The sequence below is a fragment of the Microtus oregoni genome, unplaced genomic scaffold, assembly GCF_018167655.1.
Source record: "Microtus oregoni isolate MIOR12 unplaced genomic scaffold, Mior012 000016F_ref0000370, whole genome shotgun sequence".
In the NCBI taxonomy this organism is placed as follows: Eukaryota; Metazoa; Chordata; class Mammalia; order Rodentia; family Cricetidae; genus Microtus; species Microtus oregoni.
This window is the reverse complement of record NW_024543075.1, coordinates 11,001,312-11,015,110: the sequence shown is the minus strand read 5'-3', so window position 1 is coordinate 11,015,110 and position 13,799 is coordinate 11,001,312. Positions and strand designations below refer to the sequence as shown.

The following is a 13,799-nucleotide window of genomic DNA, read 5'->3' as shown; positions in this document are numbered from 1 at the left end:
CCCAAGAGATGCTCTATCATATGACAAAAGCATTTGTTCAACTATGTTCATAGCAGTATTATTTGTAATAGCCAGAACCTGGAAACAACCTAGATGCCCTTCAATGGAAGAATGGATGAAGAAAGTATGGAATATATACACGCTAGAGTACTACGCTGAGGTAAAAAACAATGACTTCTCGAATTTTGCAGGCAAATGGATGGAAATAGAAAACACTATCCTGAGTGAGGTGTCCCAGACCCAAAAAGATGAACATGGGATGTACTCGCTCATAATTGGTTTCTAGCCATAAATTAGGGCCACGGAGTCTACAATAGGTGAACCTAAAGAAGCTAAGTAAGAAGGTGAACCCAAGGAAAAACATATAGTTATCCTCTTGGCTAAGGGAAGTAGACCCAATTGCCGGGGAGAAAATTAGGATCTTGGGGGTGGGGTGGGATGGGGGTAAGGGGAGATGGGGAGAGAAAAGGTAGAAGGGAAGGAGGGGGGATTTGGGGAATCAGGAGAATTGGGATAAAGGAAAGGTGGATAGGGGAGCACGGAACCACAATTCTTAGTTAAGGGAACCACTTTAGGGTGAGCAAGAGATTTGACCCTAGAGGGGCTCCCAAGTGCCCAACATGAGGTTCCCAGTTAGTTCCTTGGGTAGCTGAGGATTGGGAACCTGAAATGACCCTATCCTAGAGCAATACTGACGAATATCTTGCATATCATCATAGAACCTTCATCTGGTGATGGATGGAGACAGAGACAGAGACCCACACTGGAGCACTGGACTGAGCTCCCAAGGTCCCAATGAGGAGCAGAAGGAGGGAGAACATGAGCAAAGAAGTCGGGACCACGAGGCGTGCACCCACCCACTGAGACAGTGGAGCTGATCTACTGGGAGCTCACCAAGGCCAGCTGGACTGTGACCGAAAAAGCATGGGATAAAACCGGACTCTCTGAACATGGCGAACAATGAGGGCTGATGAGACGCCAAGGACAATGGCACGGGGTTTTGATCCTACTTAATGTGCTGGCTTTGTGGAAGCCTAGCCAGTTTGGATGTTTACCTTCCTAGATATGGACGGAGGGGGGAGGACCTAGGACTTACCACAGGGCAGGGAACCTGGACTGCTCTGTGGACTGGAGAGGGAGGGGGAGAGGAGTGGGGGGAGGGGTAGAAGGGTGGGAGGAGGGGGAGAAGGGTGGGAGGAGGGGGAGGGAAATGGGAGGCTGGGAGGAGGTGGAAACTTGTTTTTTGTTTATGTTTTTTTTCTTCTTTTCTTAATAAAAAAAATTATAAAAAAAAAAAAAAGAAAATCAACTCTGACTCCACTAGTTGAGATCGCAGGTCCAGCTACCCCTGAAGTCCTCTGAACTTTTCAGTGGCCAGGGTCCCCCTTCCCGTCAACTTGTTTGTAAAGCCAGCTTTTCCTTTTTCATACACATCGACTTTACCATGAACTGGGAAGTCGGAAAGAGCCACTTTGAAGAGATGGCTCTCGGACAATGAGGTGTATCCTCTGGGCTCTAGAGAGACACAGCACTGCTATGTGGCCTTCTTCTTATAAGACACATGTGTCTGAGGGATGGCAAGTCCGGGAGTGCTGGAGCGCCCGGGCCGTGGATGGGGAACCAGCACGGGGGGGTGGGTCACAGGAGAATGGAGCTCAGAGAGGATGAGCTGTCCAGTGTCCCCCCAGCTGGCTCGCTGCCTGATGACTGTGCTTCAGAGTCTGGTCTCAGCCTGTCTACCTACCCCATGCCCTGGTCACCTTCACTCCATATACTGCTTTTCTGGTTTCTGTGATCAGATACCCCACAAGAAAGCACCCTAAGACGGGAGCACTTATTTTGTCTCAGGGTTAGGGTACACTCTCACGGAAGGTGGGGGGGGGGAGCTTTGATCTGGGTGGATGGGGAGCAGAAGGGGAGGTCATTGGGAAGCAGAGGAGGGTTATAAAATCAAGCCTTCCCCCACGCAGTGATTCACTTCTTGCAGCTGGGATGCAACTTTAGTGGTCCCCAAACCTCCCAAATTATCACCACCAGCTGGGGACCAAATGTTCCAACATATAAGCCTTGGAGAGGTGTGTCGTATCTCAAGGTCTCAAACATGACCTTGAGCAGACAAGGCGAACCCTCAGTTTGTTCCTGAGCTCTGTCCACCCGTGTGTCTCCCGTGATCCTGATCCATCTTAATCTTGGCCCCTGTACCTCCAAACTCTCTCTTGTATCTGACCTCATCCCCAGCTCTTCTACTGTCCCCTCTGATGTCACCTACCTCTAGTGGCTCCCTTCTTCCTTTCCCAGCCATACCAGCCACATTGCTGCTCTGCCCAGAGCATGTGCTTGCAATTCCCTGCTTCCCACCAGGGCCTGTGCCCTGCCTTCATCTCCCATCTCAGACCACGTCTTCCCCTTCTGTTTTTTCTCAGCTTCACTCCTCTCCATAATCACTCATGTCACTCACTCTCTGTCCCTTGCCCCCTCCTAGGTGGTGCTCTCAGAGGAATATAATTTATGTGCTGCTGAATCCCTAAGACCTAGAAGAGCACTGGGGACATGCTAGTATCCCAGGAATAAATGAAGAGCCAGAGAGAACTGAATGCACACGAGACACTGCCTTCTCTCTCAGACCAACAGATGCCCTGAAGCTCTCTGGTGCTCCATCAACACCATGTCAAAGATGTGTAAAACAATGGAATGCAATGCATCTGTGTGTGTGTGTGTGTGTGTGTGTGTGTGTATGTGTACACATGCATGCTTGCTCACGCACATATGCACAGTGACTGTATGTGTGTGTTCTAGATATGATTAGTTCTGGACACAGACAGGATTAGAAGACAAGAACAGGGGTTACATGAACACTGTGGCTTTTTAGAAAAAGCATCTTGACCACATGTTCACATGTCACTATTCTTACCTGAGCAGTTCTAGATGGGGGTAAAGGAGAGGAACAGCTGTGGACACGGCCCTAGAGTTCAGTGACAAACACGCAGGAGATGTCCTGAACGCTGGGGAGGCTGTGAAGAAGTGAACCCCCACTTTCTGTGGATCACCATGACAATCAAGGCAGCTCTTTGAAAAGGATGAAGACTCAGGAGTGTGACTAGTCCCAGGGAAAGAGCGTGTGCCCTCCCTGCCATACGCCATGCCCTCTCTAGCCCTCACATGACGGCCAGTTGGTGCTAAGAACATCGTTGCCTAAAACTGAGAAAATGCAGAAAACAGCAAAACTCACACTCCCATGTGCGCAAGTGGGGAAAATGAGATAAATGAGATGCGCGTGTAAATCAGAACTTTATGTAGCAGGTGAAGGAACAGATCAACCCTACATGAGCCAAAGAGAACACTGCATGGAATGACAGAGGACTACAGAGTGAGAGTGGGTTCTCTCTCTCTCTCTCTCTCTCTCTCTCTCTCTCTCTGTGTGTATGTTGAGGCTATGTTGTTTATTGCCTCTGTGTTTAGTAAACCATTTGCGGTGTGTATATGTGTGTGTGGTAGGCCGTTGATTGCATATTTATTGTATGCTTTATGCCATTTCTCTGTGTGTGAAGCCATGTTGAATTGTTCTGTGTCTGTACACTGTGGTGTGTGTGGTGTCTCATTCTCCCCAAACCCTCACAGAACTCTGGAGACGGCAGTTACTGCAGACATACAAAGCACAGTCCCACCCTGTCATCGAAGCTGTAACATTTTCTAGATTCTTCTCTGTCCCCCTTACCCTGGAGCCCCTCTCCGGTGCCCTGGCCCAAGCCATTTAGGACTTTGAGGATGCAAACCGATAGTTCACAACTCAATACACAGATCTAGTGGTGGGGGAAGAAAGGCAAGAGTGGAGTTTATCAGACAAGCAGCTTCTCCAGTAAAAGTTCGCTGGTCGCGACTAGCTGGGTCTTGGAAGGGCAAGGCTGAGACTAGGCAATCCCAGGGTGATAAAAGGTCAGCATTACCTACCCTTACCTATAGTGAAACCCTGCCCAGGTAGGCCTGAAGTCAACTCCACTTGGTCAATGTTAAATTCTTTCTTTTCTTTCCCAGCAAGAAGAGGGCCTTAAATCTGTTTTGATTAAGCCAGCAGCTACGATGTTAATGAACAGTGCCCTATCTTTTAGCACTTGGAAGTTTGAAGCATCAGGGCTGTGAGCACAGAGGATCGTTCATGTGATGCCTGTGTTCTCTCATTTTCTGGAAGTCTGGGAGACTGGGTCTGTGGCTTTGTAGTTAGGCATTTCTACCACTGAGCCATAGCCCCAGCCTCAGATCACGCTTGGGAGCCTAAACCCAGTTAGTTCTGTGGTTCTCAGGCCCCCCGCCCTACACCCTAGCCCCAGGAAAGAATTTAAAGAGGGGAAATGAAGGAGACACTAAGATCTTGGGTCAGCTGTGCCGTTGACACAGGCTGCCTCCCACTTTCTCAGGGTCTTCAAGTGAGTGCAGAGAGAAACGAGTCATCTAGGGATGGTTAAACCGGAACGTCCATGGTCATGTCCACTTACCTGAGACCTGAGCAAGTGCTGAGGCTGACCATTGAGGCAGCATCTCCTTGCACGTGTCCGTGGTAATAACAGTGATCCTGAAAGACAGAGAGGGGAAATCAGTTAACACATCTTCCTTCCACCTAGGATAACCCAGCTTCCTCTAGTCTACACCCCTATTGCTTTACTTATAGGACATGTTATACCATATTACATAGGTAGTCTTAATGTTTACTGCTAAGCCTAATGTGGCTTTTCCAGGGTCTATGGTTAGCACATCAGACCTCCTTAGATATTATCAGCAGGGTTCTGATATGCCTGAGTGGCCTCCACTCTTACCTGTTGGACCCCGCCCACCCTGGGAAAGCCCTGATGCCCACGGTTGTACAAAGCGCAGGAGCAGAACAGATCACATTGACATCCTTGGTTTACCCTCATGTAAATTGTCTCTGGTAATGAGATGAGGAAGTGGATGGGCTGTTTAAGCACACTGTGAAATGCAATAAAACCAGGCCTGGATCAACGTTTTAGGACAACAGCCGAGCAGATGGGAGCTACTAAGGAATGAAAGATGAGAATTCCCAGAATCGCCCACATTCAGCTCGGCAGGAAGGTCACTGAGGGAGGTCTTGGAAGAAAAAAAGAAATCCTTATAGGATAACTCTAACATTCCCCAAAGCAACCACAGCTCAGATGCCTCCTGGGAAGACAGAGCTCTGTCCAGATTCAAGGTAGTTATGCTGTTGAAAAAAAGGCTGGGTCACAGCTCCAACTAAGCAGCTGATTGGCAAGGAATGGCTGCTCACACGCCACAGTCTTCGCCCAGGCATTCACAATGCCAGCAGCATGCTGACTCTTTGCAGGAAAGAGACCTTCTAAGTGACAGCCAGGTCTCAGCCGGCCTCCACCATACCCACGTCAGCTCTTGGTGGTGACAAGCCATTCACAAACACTATCTCTACCTGGCTGAGAAAAAGGACCGGGGTTGGAAAGATGGCTGGGTGGCTGAATATATTTGCTATTCTGCCGAGAACCCAGATTTGGTTCCCAGCACTTGGTGCCTCACAACCATCTGCAGTTCAGTTCTAGGGGAGCTAATCTGATGCCCTTTCCAGCCTCCAAGAGCTCCTGAACACATGTGGTGCACATAAACTCATGTGTGCACGCAAACACACATACACACAATCAAAAAAATAGTTAAAAATAAACAAATGAGAAAGACCAGGTGAGGTTGAGTGGCAAAGGGAAAGCCATGACATCATGAAAAATTGGCTAAGGTCATCTCAACCACATAAGAGGATAAATCCTTGGGTCATCTGAAAGGCAAAGGATGGAGATGAGAAGGCTGCAGGGAGACAGGTTTGAATCTTTCTTACTGATTTTAGAGCCATATATATATATATATATATATATATATATCAGGATATTAATATTTTAACCTCATACTTGTGTAAGAAAAGTCTTTTAACCTGAACATTATTGTCCAGAGTTCCTGGCTTTATAAATTCAAGTCTCTTCCATGTACCCTGCCCCCATAGCTTTCTGTATTATTAAAGGCAGCTTTCTTTGAGGTCATGGGTACATGCCTTTTATTTTCTTCTGTTTACACAGTCTCGAGACTGGCTCTCTACTCTATCCAGAATTTATTTCCATCCTGGAAGTACAGGGCATGTACGACTTCCCCTCCACCAAAGGCAGGCATTATCCACCACAGCTCATCGGTTTTTCTCCCCGACTTTCTGCCATGTGCTGTGTCTGTGACTTTTCTTGTTTCTGTGACCTGATAGAAACAACTTCCAAGGAGCAAGGACTTCTTTTGGTTCACAGTCCATCACGGCAAAGAAGGCACAGTGGAGTTCTTAGTAGTGGGAGGCTGCTTGCTCACACGGGACAGCAAGGAAGCAGAGTGTGGCCCCACTCCAGTGACCTCCAGCAAGGAGTCATGTCTAAAGGTACTACAAGCCCCCCCAGACAAGTGCCATCAGTAGGGGACTGAGTGCGCAAGCACGTGAGACATCCAAACCAGAGCATATGGGAATACTCAGGGTATGTCCGTGGCTCTTCTCTGTTTTATAGTCCACCAAGGAATGGTCAACTGTCCACTCCTAAGCCAATACCACTCTCTTAATCACAACTGTTTTACATGACAATTGGATACCTCGCAGAGTTGACTCTCTTTTCAAATCAAGACTTCACTCTCATACCACACATCTCGCTATTTTAAAGTACATCATGTCAGTATCTCACGGTGTTCTGTTTCAAGTACAGGGAGTACCTGAAATCCTCTGCCACTGAAATCCATAAGGATGCACAATGACCACCACGATCTCATCCCAGAGCATTTTAATGACCGCTCAGAGACACCTCGAGCCCCACAGTCCCTCCCTCACCACCCCTGGCAACCACTAGCCTCCTTTCTGTCTCTATGGATTTGTTCGCTCTGTTCCTCTCATGCAAAGAGAAGCCTGCAGTACATGGCCTCATGCCTGGCTTCTTTCATCCAGCATAATGTTTTCCAGGTTCCACTATGAACTCTGCGTTTTCTTGCCGAAGAGTATTTCGGTGCACACACTGCAGCGTGGACAGCTGGTGTCCAGAGGCCAGGAATGGAGAAGGAATTACCTGCAGATGGGAAACTGCAAAGGCAGTGGGTAACGGAGGGAGCACGCAGTTCAGGGGAGAGGGGGAGGAGATGCAGACACAGGCCTGTGGAGTACCTGGTGATCTGTCTTCTAGGAGGCTGTCCTCATCAACAAGCAGTGGGTTAGTCCAAGACACTTGGGGGGACTGAAAGGGAAGGGGCTGCCCAGGCGGCCACATCAGAATATCAAGGAGGGAGGACACATGGCTGCGAGTGTGCCTCCTAGACATCTGGGTAGATTTGAAATGGCGCTGTGTGTGTGTAACTCTCAGGGGAGTCATGTAAAACTGGCTCATCAAGGAGGATGCTTGTAATGGACTGAAATATCTCAGGGCATCAAGGGATCACGGTCCCCTTCTCAGGCTGTGGTCTACGGGGTGGGGTGTGAAATTCTAGCACAGCGCACCTGTAGGCATGTCAAAGCTGAAGGTGACTCTCAATCGAAAAGGACAGTAGCTGCTGTTGGAGTCTAGTATGCCTGGTGATGGCTGACCTTCGAGATCCATCTTAGAGTCCCGCTTATGGGGGGAGAGGGGAGAGAAAGCCAAGTGGTGACAATAATTACCGACTTCTGAAATTGGAAACCCATTTGTTCCCAGGCTCTGTTGTTAATGGGTTATTTATCAAGTGTACTTTCTAATTAAATATACAGGAATACACGCTCATTAAAGCATGAGCTGAGAACAAATGAGTATCAAATTAATTTCCAGTTCAATAACTTGAAATATTGCCTTTAGGAAGCAGGGGAAGCGGGGTTTCGTGTTCATAAACCATTGCTTGAAGTCAACAACCCTACTCATCTTAGTTGTCACCAGAGTTCACAATTTATTTCTCGATTTACCTGAGTTAGACAGCTCCCAAGCCCCTTGCTCACTCCTGACAGGGATTAATCTCTTCTACTGCAAACCACAGCTCCCAGATTCTCCCAGACAATTCCAATTTCCTGAAATTTAGTTTTTTTTTTCAACATGACTCACCACATGTAAATGAACATGATTTCATTTTGATGATGCTATGAGTCACCGTCTGGATAATTCCATGACTCAAAAACACAGTTGTCCCCTCGCGTATCATATTATTGCTTGGGAAACTGGATTACGGAAGTGGCAGAAATTACATTCTGACCATTAGTAAGTTGACTCCTAAGTCAGGGTCAGACGTAACGAGATCTTTACAGGTAGTAACCATGATCAGAGACCAGCAAAACCCACTCGTGTCTACAGGACAGTGTGTGCCACTGTCTGAGGTCAGGCAGTCCTTATGTAATGATTCTCACATGCAGGAACCAACCAGATCTTTGGGGATCACGAACACTGGTCCCTATGTAATGATGCTCACATACATGCAGGAACCAATCAGATCTTCTGGGCCCATAAACACTTGGCCCAGAGATTCTGATGTGCCACACAGCAGGGAACATGACAAGCAGCCAGTGTTCAGAGAAGATCTGTGTCCAACCCAGGGAACCCTGAATCTGTCACCACAGAGGCCCTTGGGTATCTGTGGTTCCTAGACTCTGTACAGTCTTTCTCAGACCTCAACCCTTTCTTCTCTTTGATTGCCTTCAAAGCATCAAACCGCACAACCCCCCGAACCTAAAGATGGTTCTGAATGAGACCATGCCCTCCCAGGACCATGTCTTTGATTCGTTCTGCTGACCCAATGCATTCTATTTCTCCCAACAAAACCTCGTGTGGAAGAGAGTCCTGGACATGCACAACCACAAAATTACATCTCTCTCTTCACAAAAGCTCTAACTGCGCATTTTATATACTTATTATTTAACTGAAGGCCTTTCCCCACTCCAGTAAAATAGTGTTTTCCTTCTGTTTAATACTATCAATCAAACCTAATGGTGGGTAACAGGAAACTGGAGTAACAACTCTTGAACCTGAAAATTGGTAGCCCTCAACTCCGTGCCCTGCGGGAAGTCAAATCAAACTTCCCTGCTACCCCTCCATCCGTGGACTAGAAAGACAGGGGTTTTATATGCTGAAGTGGTAGTGAAAGTGGCCCGACCTTGCAATTTAAAAGGGCTTCTAGCAGACAGAGTCTGTGAGGGCATGTTGAGGGGATGGTGTTTTCAATGTGTTCCCAAAGGCCTAGGCCACCCCTGCCACAGGCAACATGGTGACTCCCTCTGATTCAATGCTTGAAGGCAGGATGTTAGTAGTTGGAAGGAGGCTTGGGGCCATCTAAGGCCAGTCTTACTTTTCTAGCTAATTTCTTGCCCAAAGGATGTGGAAACTGAGGTCATGATGGTTAAGCTGCCATTATTGGTCACAAAGGTGGCTGATGGCAGGGTAGGACCTCAAACTCATGCCTCTCCACTCCAGGCAGGCTTCCCACTACACCTCATTGCTGAACATATGCCCTGTCCCCTCACGGGCCTCTGCTTTTGAGAAGAAAGCTTCCCCCTACAATGGAAACGTGCACTCCACACTTCGCTGCAGGGCCTCATCATGACAATGACATCACTCATGGGATCATAGGATAAAAGGGTCACTTCCAAAGGTAGAGAAAAATCTACAGATGAGAGAGAGAGAGAGAGAGAGAGAGAGAGAGAGAGAGAGAGAGGAGAAGAAGAAGAAGAAGGAGGAGGAGGAGGAGGAGGAGGAGGAGAGAGGAGGGAGGGAGGGAGAGAGAGAGAGAGAGAGAGAGAGAGAGAGAGAGAGAGAGAGAGAGGCCAGTCTACATTTCATCAGGCCAGGCTTTTATTCTCTCGTACAGAATATCAAGCTCCAATAAGAGCACGTGCTTCAAGCAAAGGGAACGGTGGCTTTGCAGCCTACGTGTTAGCAATGCTGTCTGCCCCATGCTTAGCCCCTGAGTGTGTATACACAGGATGGGATTGTTGAGCAGACAGTGGGTACACCCATCCTCCCAGGGCTATCTCTGCTCCCTAGCTCTAACGAAAACCATGTCTGGTGACCGACTGCACAGGCTGAACCCCAGGTGCTACTGCAGTTACTTGGCCATATTGGGTTCTACACAAGAGGTTGAGGAAATCATACTTGTGCTCTTTGTGACCTTCTGACAAGTCAAGCCCAGAAACCATGTGTTGCTCTGCTCATGATGCCTTGGAGATCAACCGTGGTTGTGAGTTGTGGGTTGAGACTCAGTGTTTAATCTGTAAAATGGATGGCTCTTAATTGCTCAGGGTTTTAGAGACCCAAGAAATATAGCAAGGGAAAGTATTCTGTAAGATGGAAGTCATTTTTGCGAGTACCAAAATAAGCATGCACTTCAGTCAACTACACTGTACCTTCTTTCTCACCAATGGTTTCCCCATGCTCAGCATGTTTTTAGGGAATAAATGAATGGAGGAGGGTGAGAGAAAATGACCTGCTAGAGAGAAGGGACCCAGGGCACAGCACGGCAAAGGACTGTTTGGACTGTCACCATGGTGACTGACTGACTTTCCTGAAGACCTGACTATGTGTAGGCTTGATGTCTGCTGTTTCACCTCCACACGGCATCTCTGGTGGAGCACTCCAGCCTAGCTGGGATTTAAACCCACTCACAGGGACAGCATGACTGCTTTCCTAAGGTCTACAGCTACTGCGTCTGAAGGCCCATCTCCAAGAGTTCCCATGAATGGGGATGCCTTCAGAGGAGGAAGGCCACCACAGCCTGTGCATGGCATTGGCAACTCCATTGCTCACAATGTCCTTGCCCTAGGCATATTTCGTCACTTGTGGCCAGCCTGTATGTGTCCTCAGGACAGGGCTGTGTCCTCTTCCATTGTTCAGCATCACCAAAATGCTGAGACCTCACTGAGCCAGGCTAGGATGGACCCCACAGTCACACACTCGGGACCCTCTAGAGATGCTTCTGCTTTCTCACTCAGTACTCTTCACGTCTGGGTTTGCACTTTGTTGACAAGACTGGGGGGTGGGTTAGTGCTAAAGACTTTCACTGGGGAGAGAACAGAACAGCTACCAGAGATAAGGGCAACCAGAATTGTTGGAAGATAGCCATGTATGGATCACAGAGTGTGGAAGATGATGTCCACCCGACTGTCTCTAGAACATGATGATGTGTTTGTTCACCTGGTATATGTATGACCTGTGAACCCTCTCTGACGTTCCTCTCTCTGGCAGTATCATCTTTTCTTTTCAGAAACCCTCGAGCTACAGTGGATAGTAGATGATGCCCTATGTCCCATGGGCCCAATAATCCAAACCAAATGTTGAGACTCCACTTGTATTTCACAGGAAATAGTTGCCATGGAAAAGGATAGGATGCCTCCCAAACACTGTTTTTCATCAAGATACTGCATTCCATCACTTCCTTGATGGTCCAGCCTAAGCTAACATTGGCTGGTCCTACCTGACGTTTCTCAGCAAAGACTTCTATAGCTTTTTCCCTGACTGAGAACATATTTGACACATGGCATCTTTTAGAGCAGACCTCCTATGAATGTCCAGACTTCCTGCCATCTCTTCATCTCTATATACCTCGCCTTTACAGCAGAACTATCTACCTGACTTTCGGCTTATCCAGGAGAACCGCTTGCATTGTCCAGCACTAGCCTCTTTCACGCCCTCAGAGCCCCCAGCATACTCATGACACACCTTAAAGGGACATTTCAATGACTTCCAACATCTTCTCCAAGTCACTCTGACTTTTGTCACCTTTTGCACATGTCTCATCCCTGAGAAAACTCTGTGGCAGTACCCTGGAATGATCTCCTTCTCCTGACCCTGGGTGCACGCCTCCTCCAGCTTCAAATTGTGGTCCACATGATCTTTCCTCCAGGCAGCCTTCCTTGACCCTTCAGACAAATCAGGTCCTCTTGGCCTTTCCTTCAGGACACTCAGCACAGATACAGTTTTTGGACTCATGCCAATCTCTCCCTTTCTTTCCAGGGGTCTCCTCACCTGTATTTCATCCCTGCTGTATGCTCTGCGGTGGGCATAGGGTTTGGCTCTAGTAGTTGTCCAGTTAGCATGTGTGCAACAGACAGATGCTTTTCTACAAACGCTGCAGGCATTGGGAGCGCTGGCCGGCTACTCCAATCTCCCCAGGGCTTCTGAGGGAATGCGAACAGCCCACATGGCATGCCTTGGTCACCCACAGGCCTTATTAGAAGTGACAGTATAAAAGATAATTCTTCCTTAGATGTAGCCAGCAAAGAACAAAGTCAAATACTTCATCTTGGAGAGGAGGCATAGGAGATTGATTCCAGAGTTAAACTCAGCCACCGCTCCGAGTCAAGCAGCTTACCCTAATTGTTGTTATATTAAAAACAACAAAAGCACCCCAGCCAAGTGGTTCTCACTCCACATGGAAGCTTCAATTCAGGCTGACCCATTGAGGGCTGATTATAAGGGGCAAGGAGACGAGTCAGCAAATTTCCCTTTGTTTTCCTGTCTGAGTCAACAAGAATCAAACTTCCAAGGCTGCATCTGAGTCCTCACTGATAACCATAGAAGGCCCAGCTGCCAGGCTGGGGCTCTATACAGGGAAACAGCTCTCTTTGACTCCATATCTCCACCATAGCATGGCCAGTGCCTTGACTGGTACGATCTGAGGTCTAGCATTTGAATGAAAACCTTCCCACACATGTTTGAACACTTGTGCTGCCCCGGCTGGTAATGTTTTTTCCAGAAGGCTGTGGAACCTTTAGGAGGCAGTGAGCCACGAGGGGGTGGGGCTTAGAGGCGATGGCTGGCCCCACTTGTGCAGGATCTCTCCCTCTGGTTGTGCAAAGCTATAGAGAGGTGAGGGGTTTTAGTCACACACTCCCATTTCATTCCTGTTGCTGCTGTCTTTGGGCCATGGTGGACTGTATCTGCAAACCATGACTCAGACTCAAAAAGATCCATCCTTCCTTGTTTTTTGTTCATGGTATTGAGAAATGTAAAATGAATGCATCAAGAAACCGGGGAAGATGAAGACTGATGGGTGAGAAGGGAGATATCCTTATCTTTTTCTTCTTTTTCTTTCTTTCTTTGGTTTTTCAAGACAGGGTTTCTCTGTAGCTTTGGAGGCTATTTTGGAACTAGCTCTTGTAGACCAGGCTGGCCGCAAACTCACAGAGATCCGCCTGCCTCTGCCTCCCAAGTGCTGGGGTTAAAGACATGCACCGCCACCAGGTGAGATATTCTTTTCTAATTAGGAAAATCAGTGTGTTGTTGTTCCTGGGGGCCTGAGAGAGGTGGGTAACCCATTTATCTACTAAAGATAGATTCATCCAGTCAGCCAAAGATTAATCTGCAGCATCAGCTTTTGAAAAAGGCCTCTGGTCTATTATAGAAGGACACTGGTCTGGGCAGAAGTGAAGCATCTAGTGATTTTTACATCCTCATCCCTTTCCAGCCTTTGGACTCACCCTGGGGAAGGACCTTTCCACCCCATTGCCTCCTGGGAAAGTGAGAAGGAATGGAACAAACACACCAATAAAAATGCAGAGAAACACAAAGCCCCAATAGAGGTGATGACTATTAAAGTTCTGAAACCTTCCATCCCAGATATTTTCTAGGAGGTCTGGATTTGAAGCCTTTAGCTTTGTGATCCAAGTCCATATTGGAACTGGCAGCTGTTGAACCCGCTAGTACAAGATTTGTACATTTTTTTCCTCTTACCTATTCTTCCTTCCTAGTAGGCATGTCTCTCTGTGTGTGGGATTAGTACGGGAGATGGAAACAGAGCATAGAGCCACACCTGGACAGGCACCCTACATA

General features: G+C 47.9%; 1 protein-coding gene across 1 annotated transcript in view; it reads right to left on the bottom strand.

Annotated features, from left to right (window-relative positions):
• The window catches only part of Adam12 (ADAM metallopeptidase domain 12), a 321,067-nt gene that overhangs the window by 106,646 nt on the left and 200,622 nt on the right, over window positions 1–13,799 (bottom strand). The window contains exon 7 of the mRNA XM_041666564.1: window positions 4,491–4,567. Coding sequence (XP_041522498.1) covers window positions 4,491–4,567 — 77 coding nt within the window. The remainder of the gene's footprint in view (window positions 1–4,490; window positions 4,568–13,799) is intronic.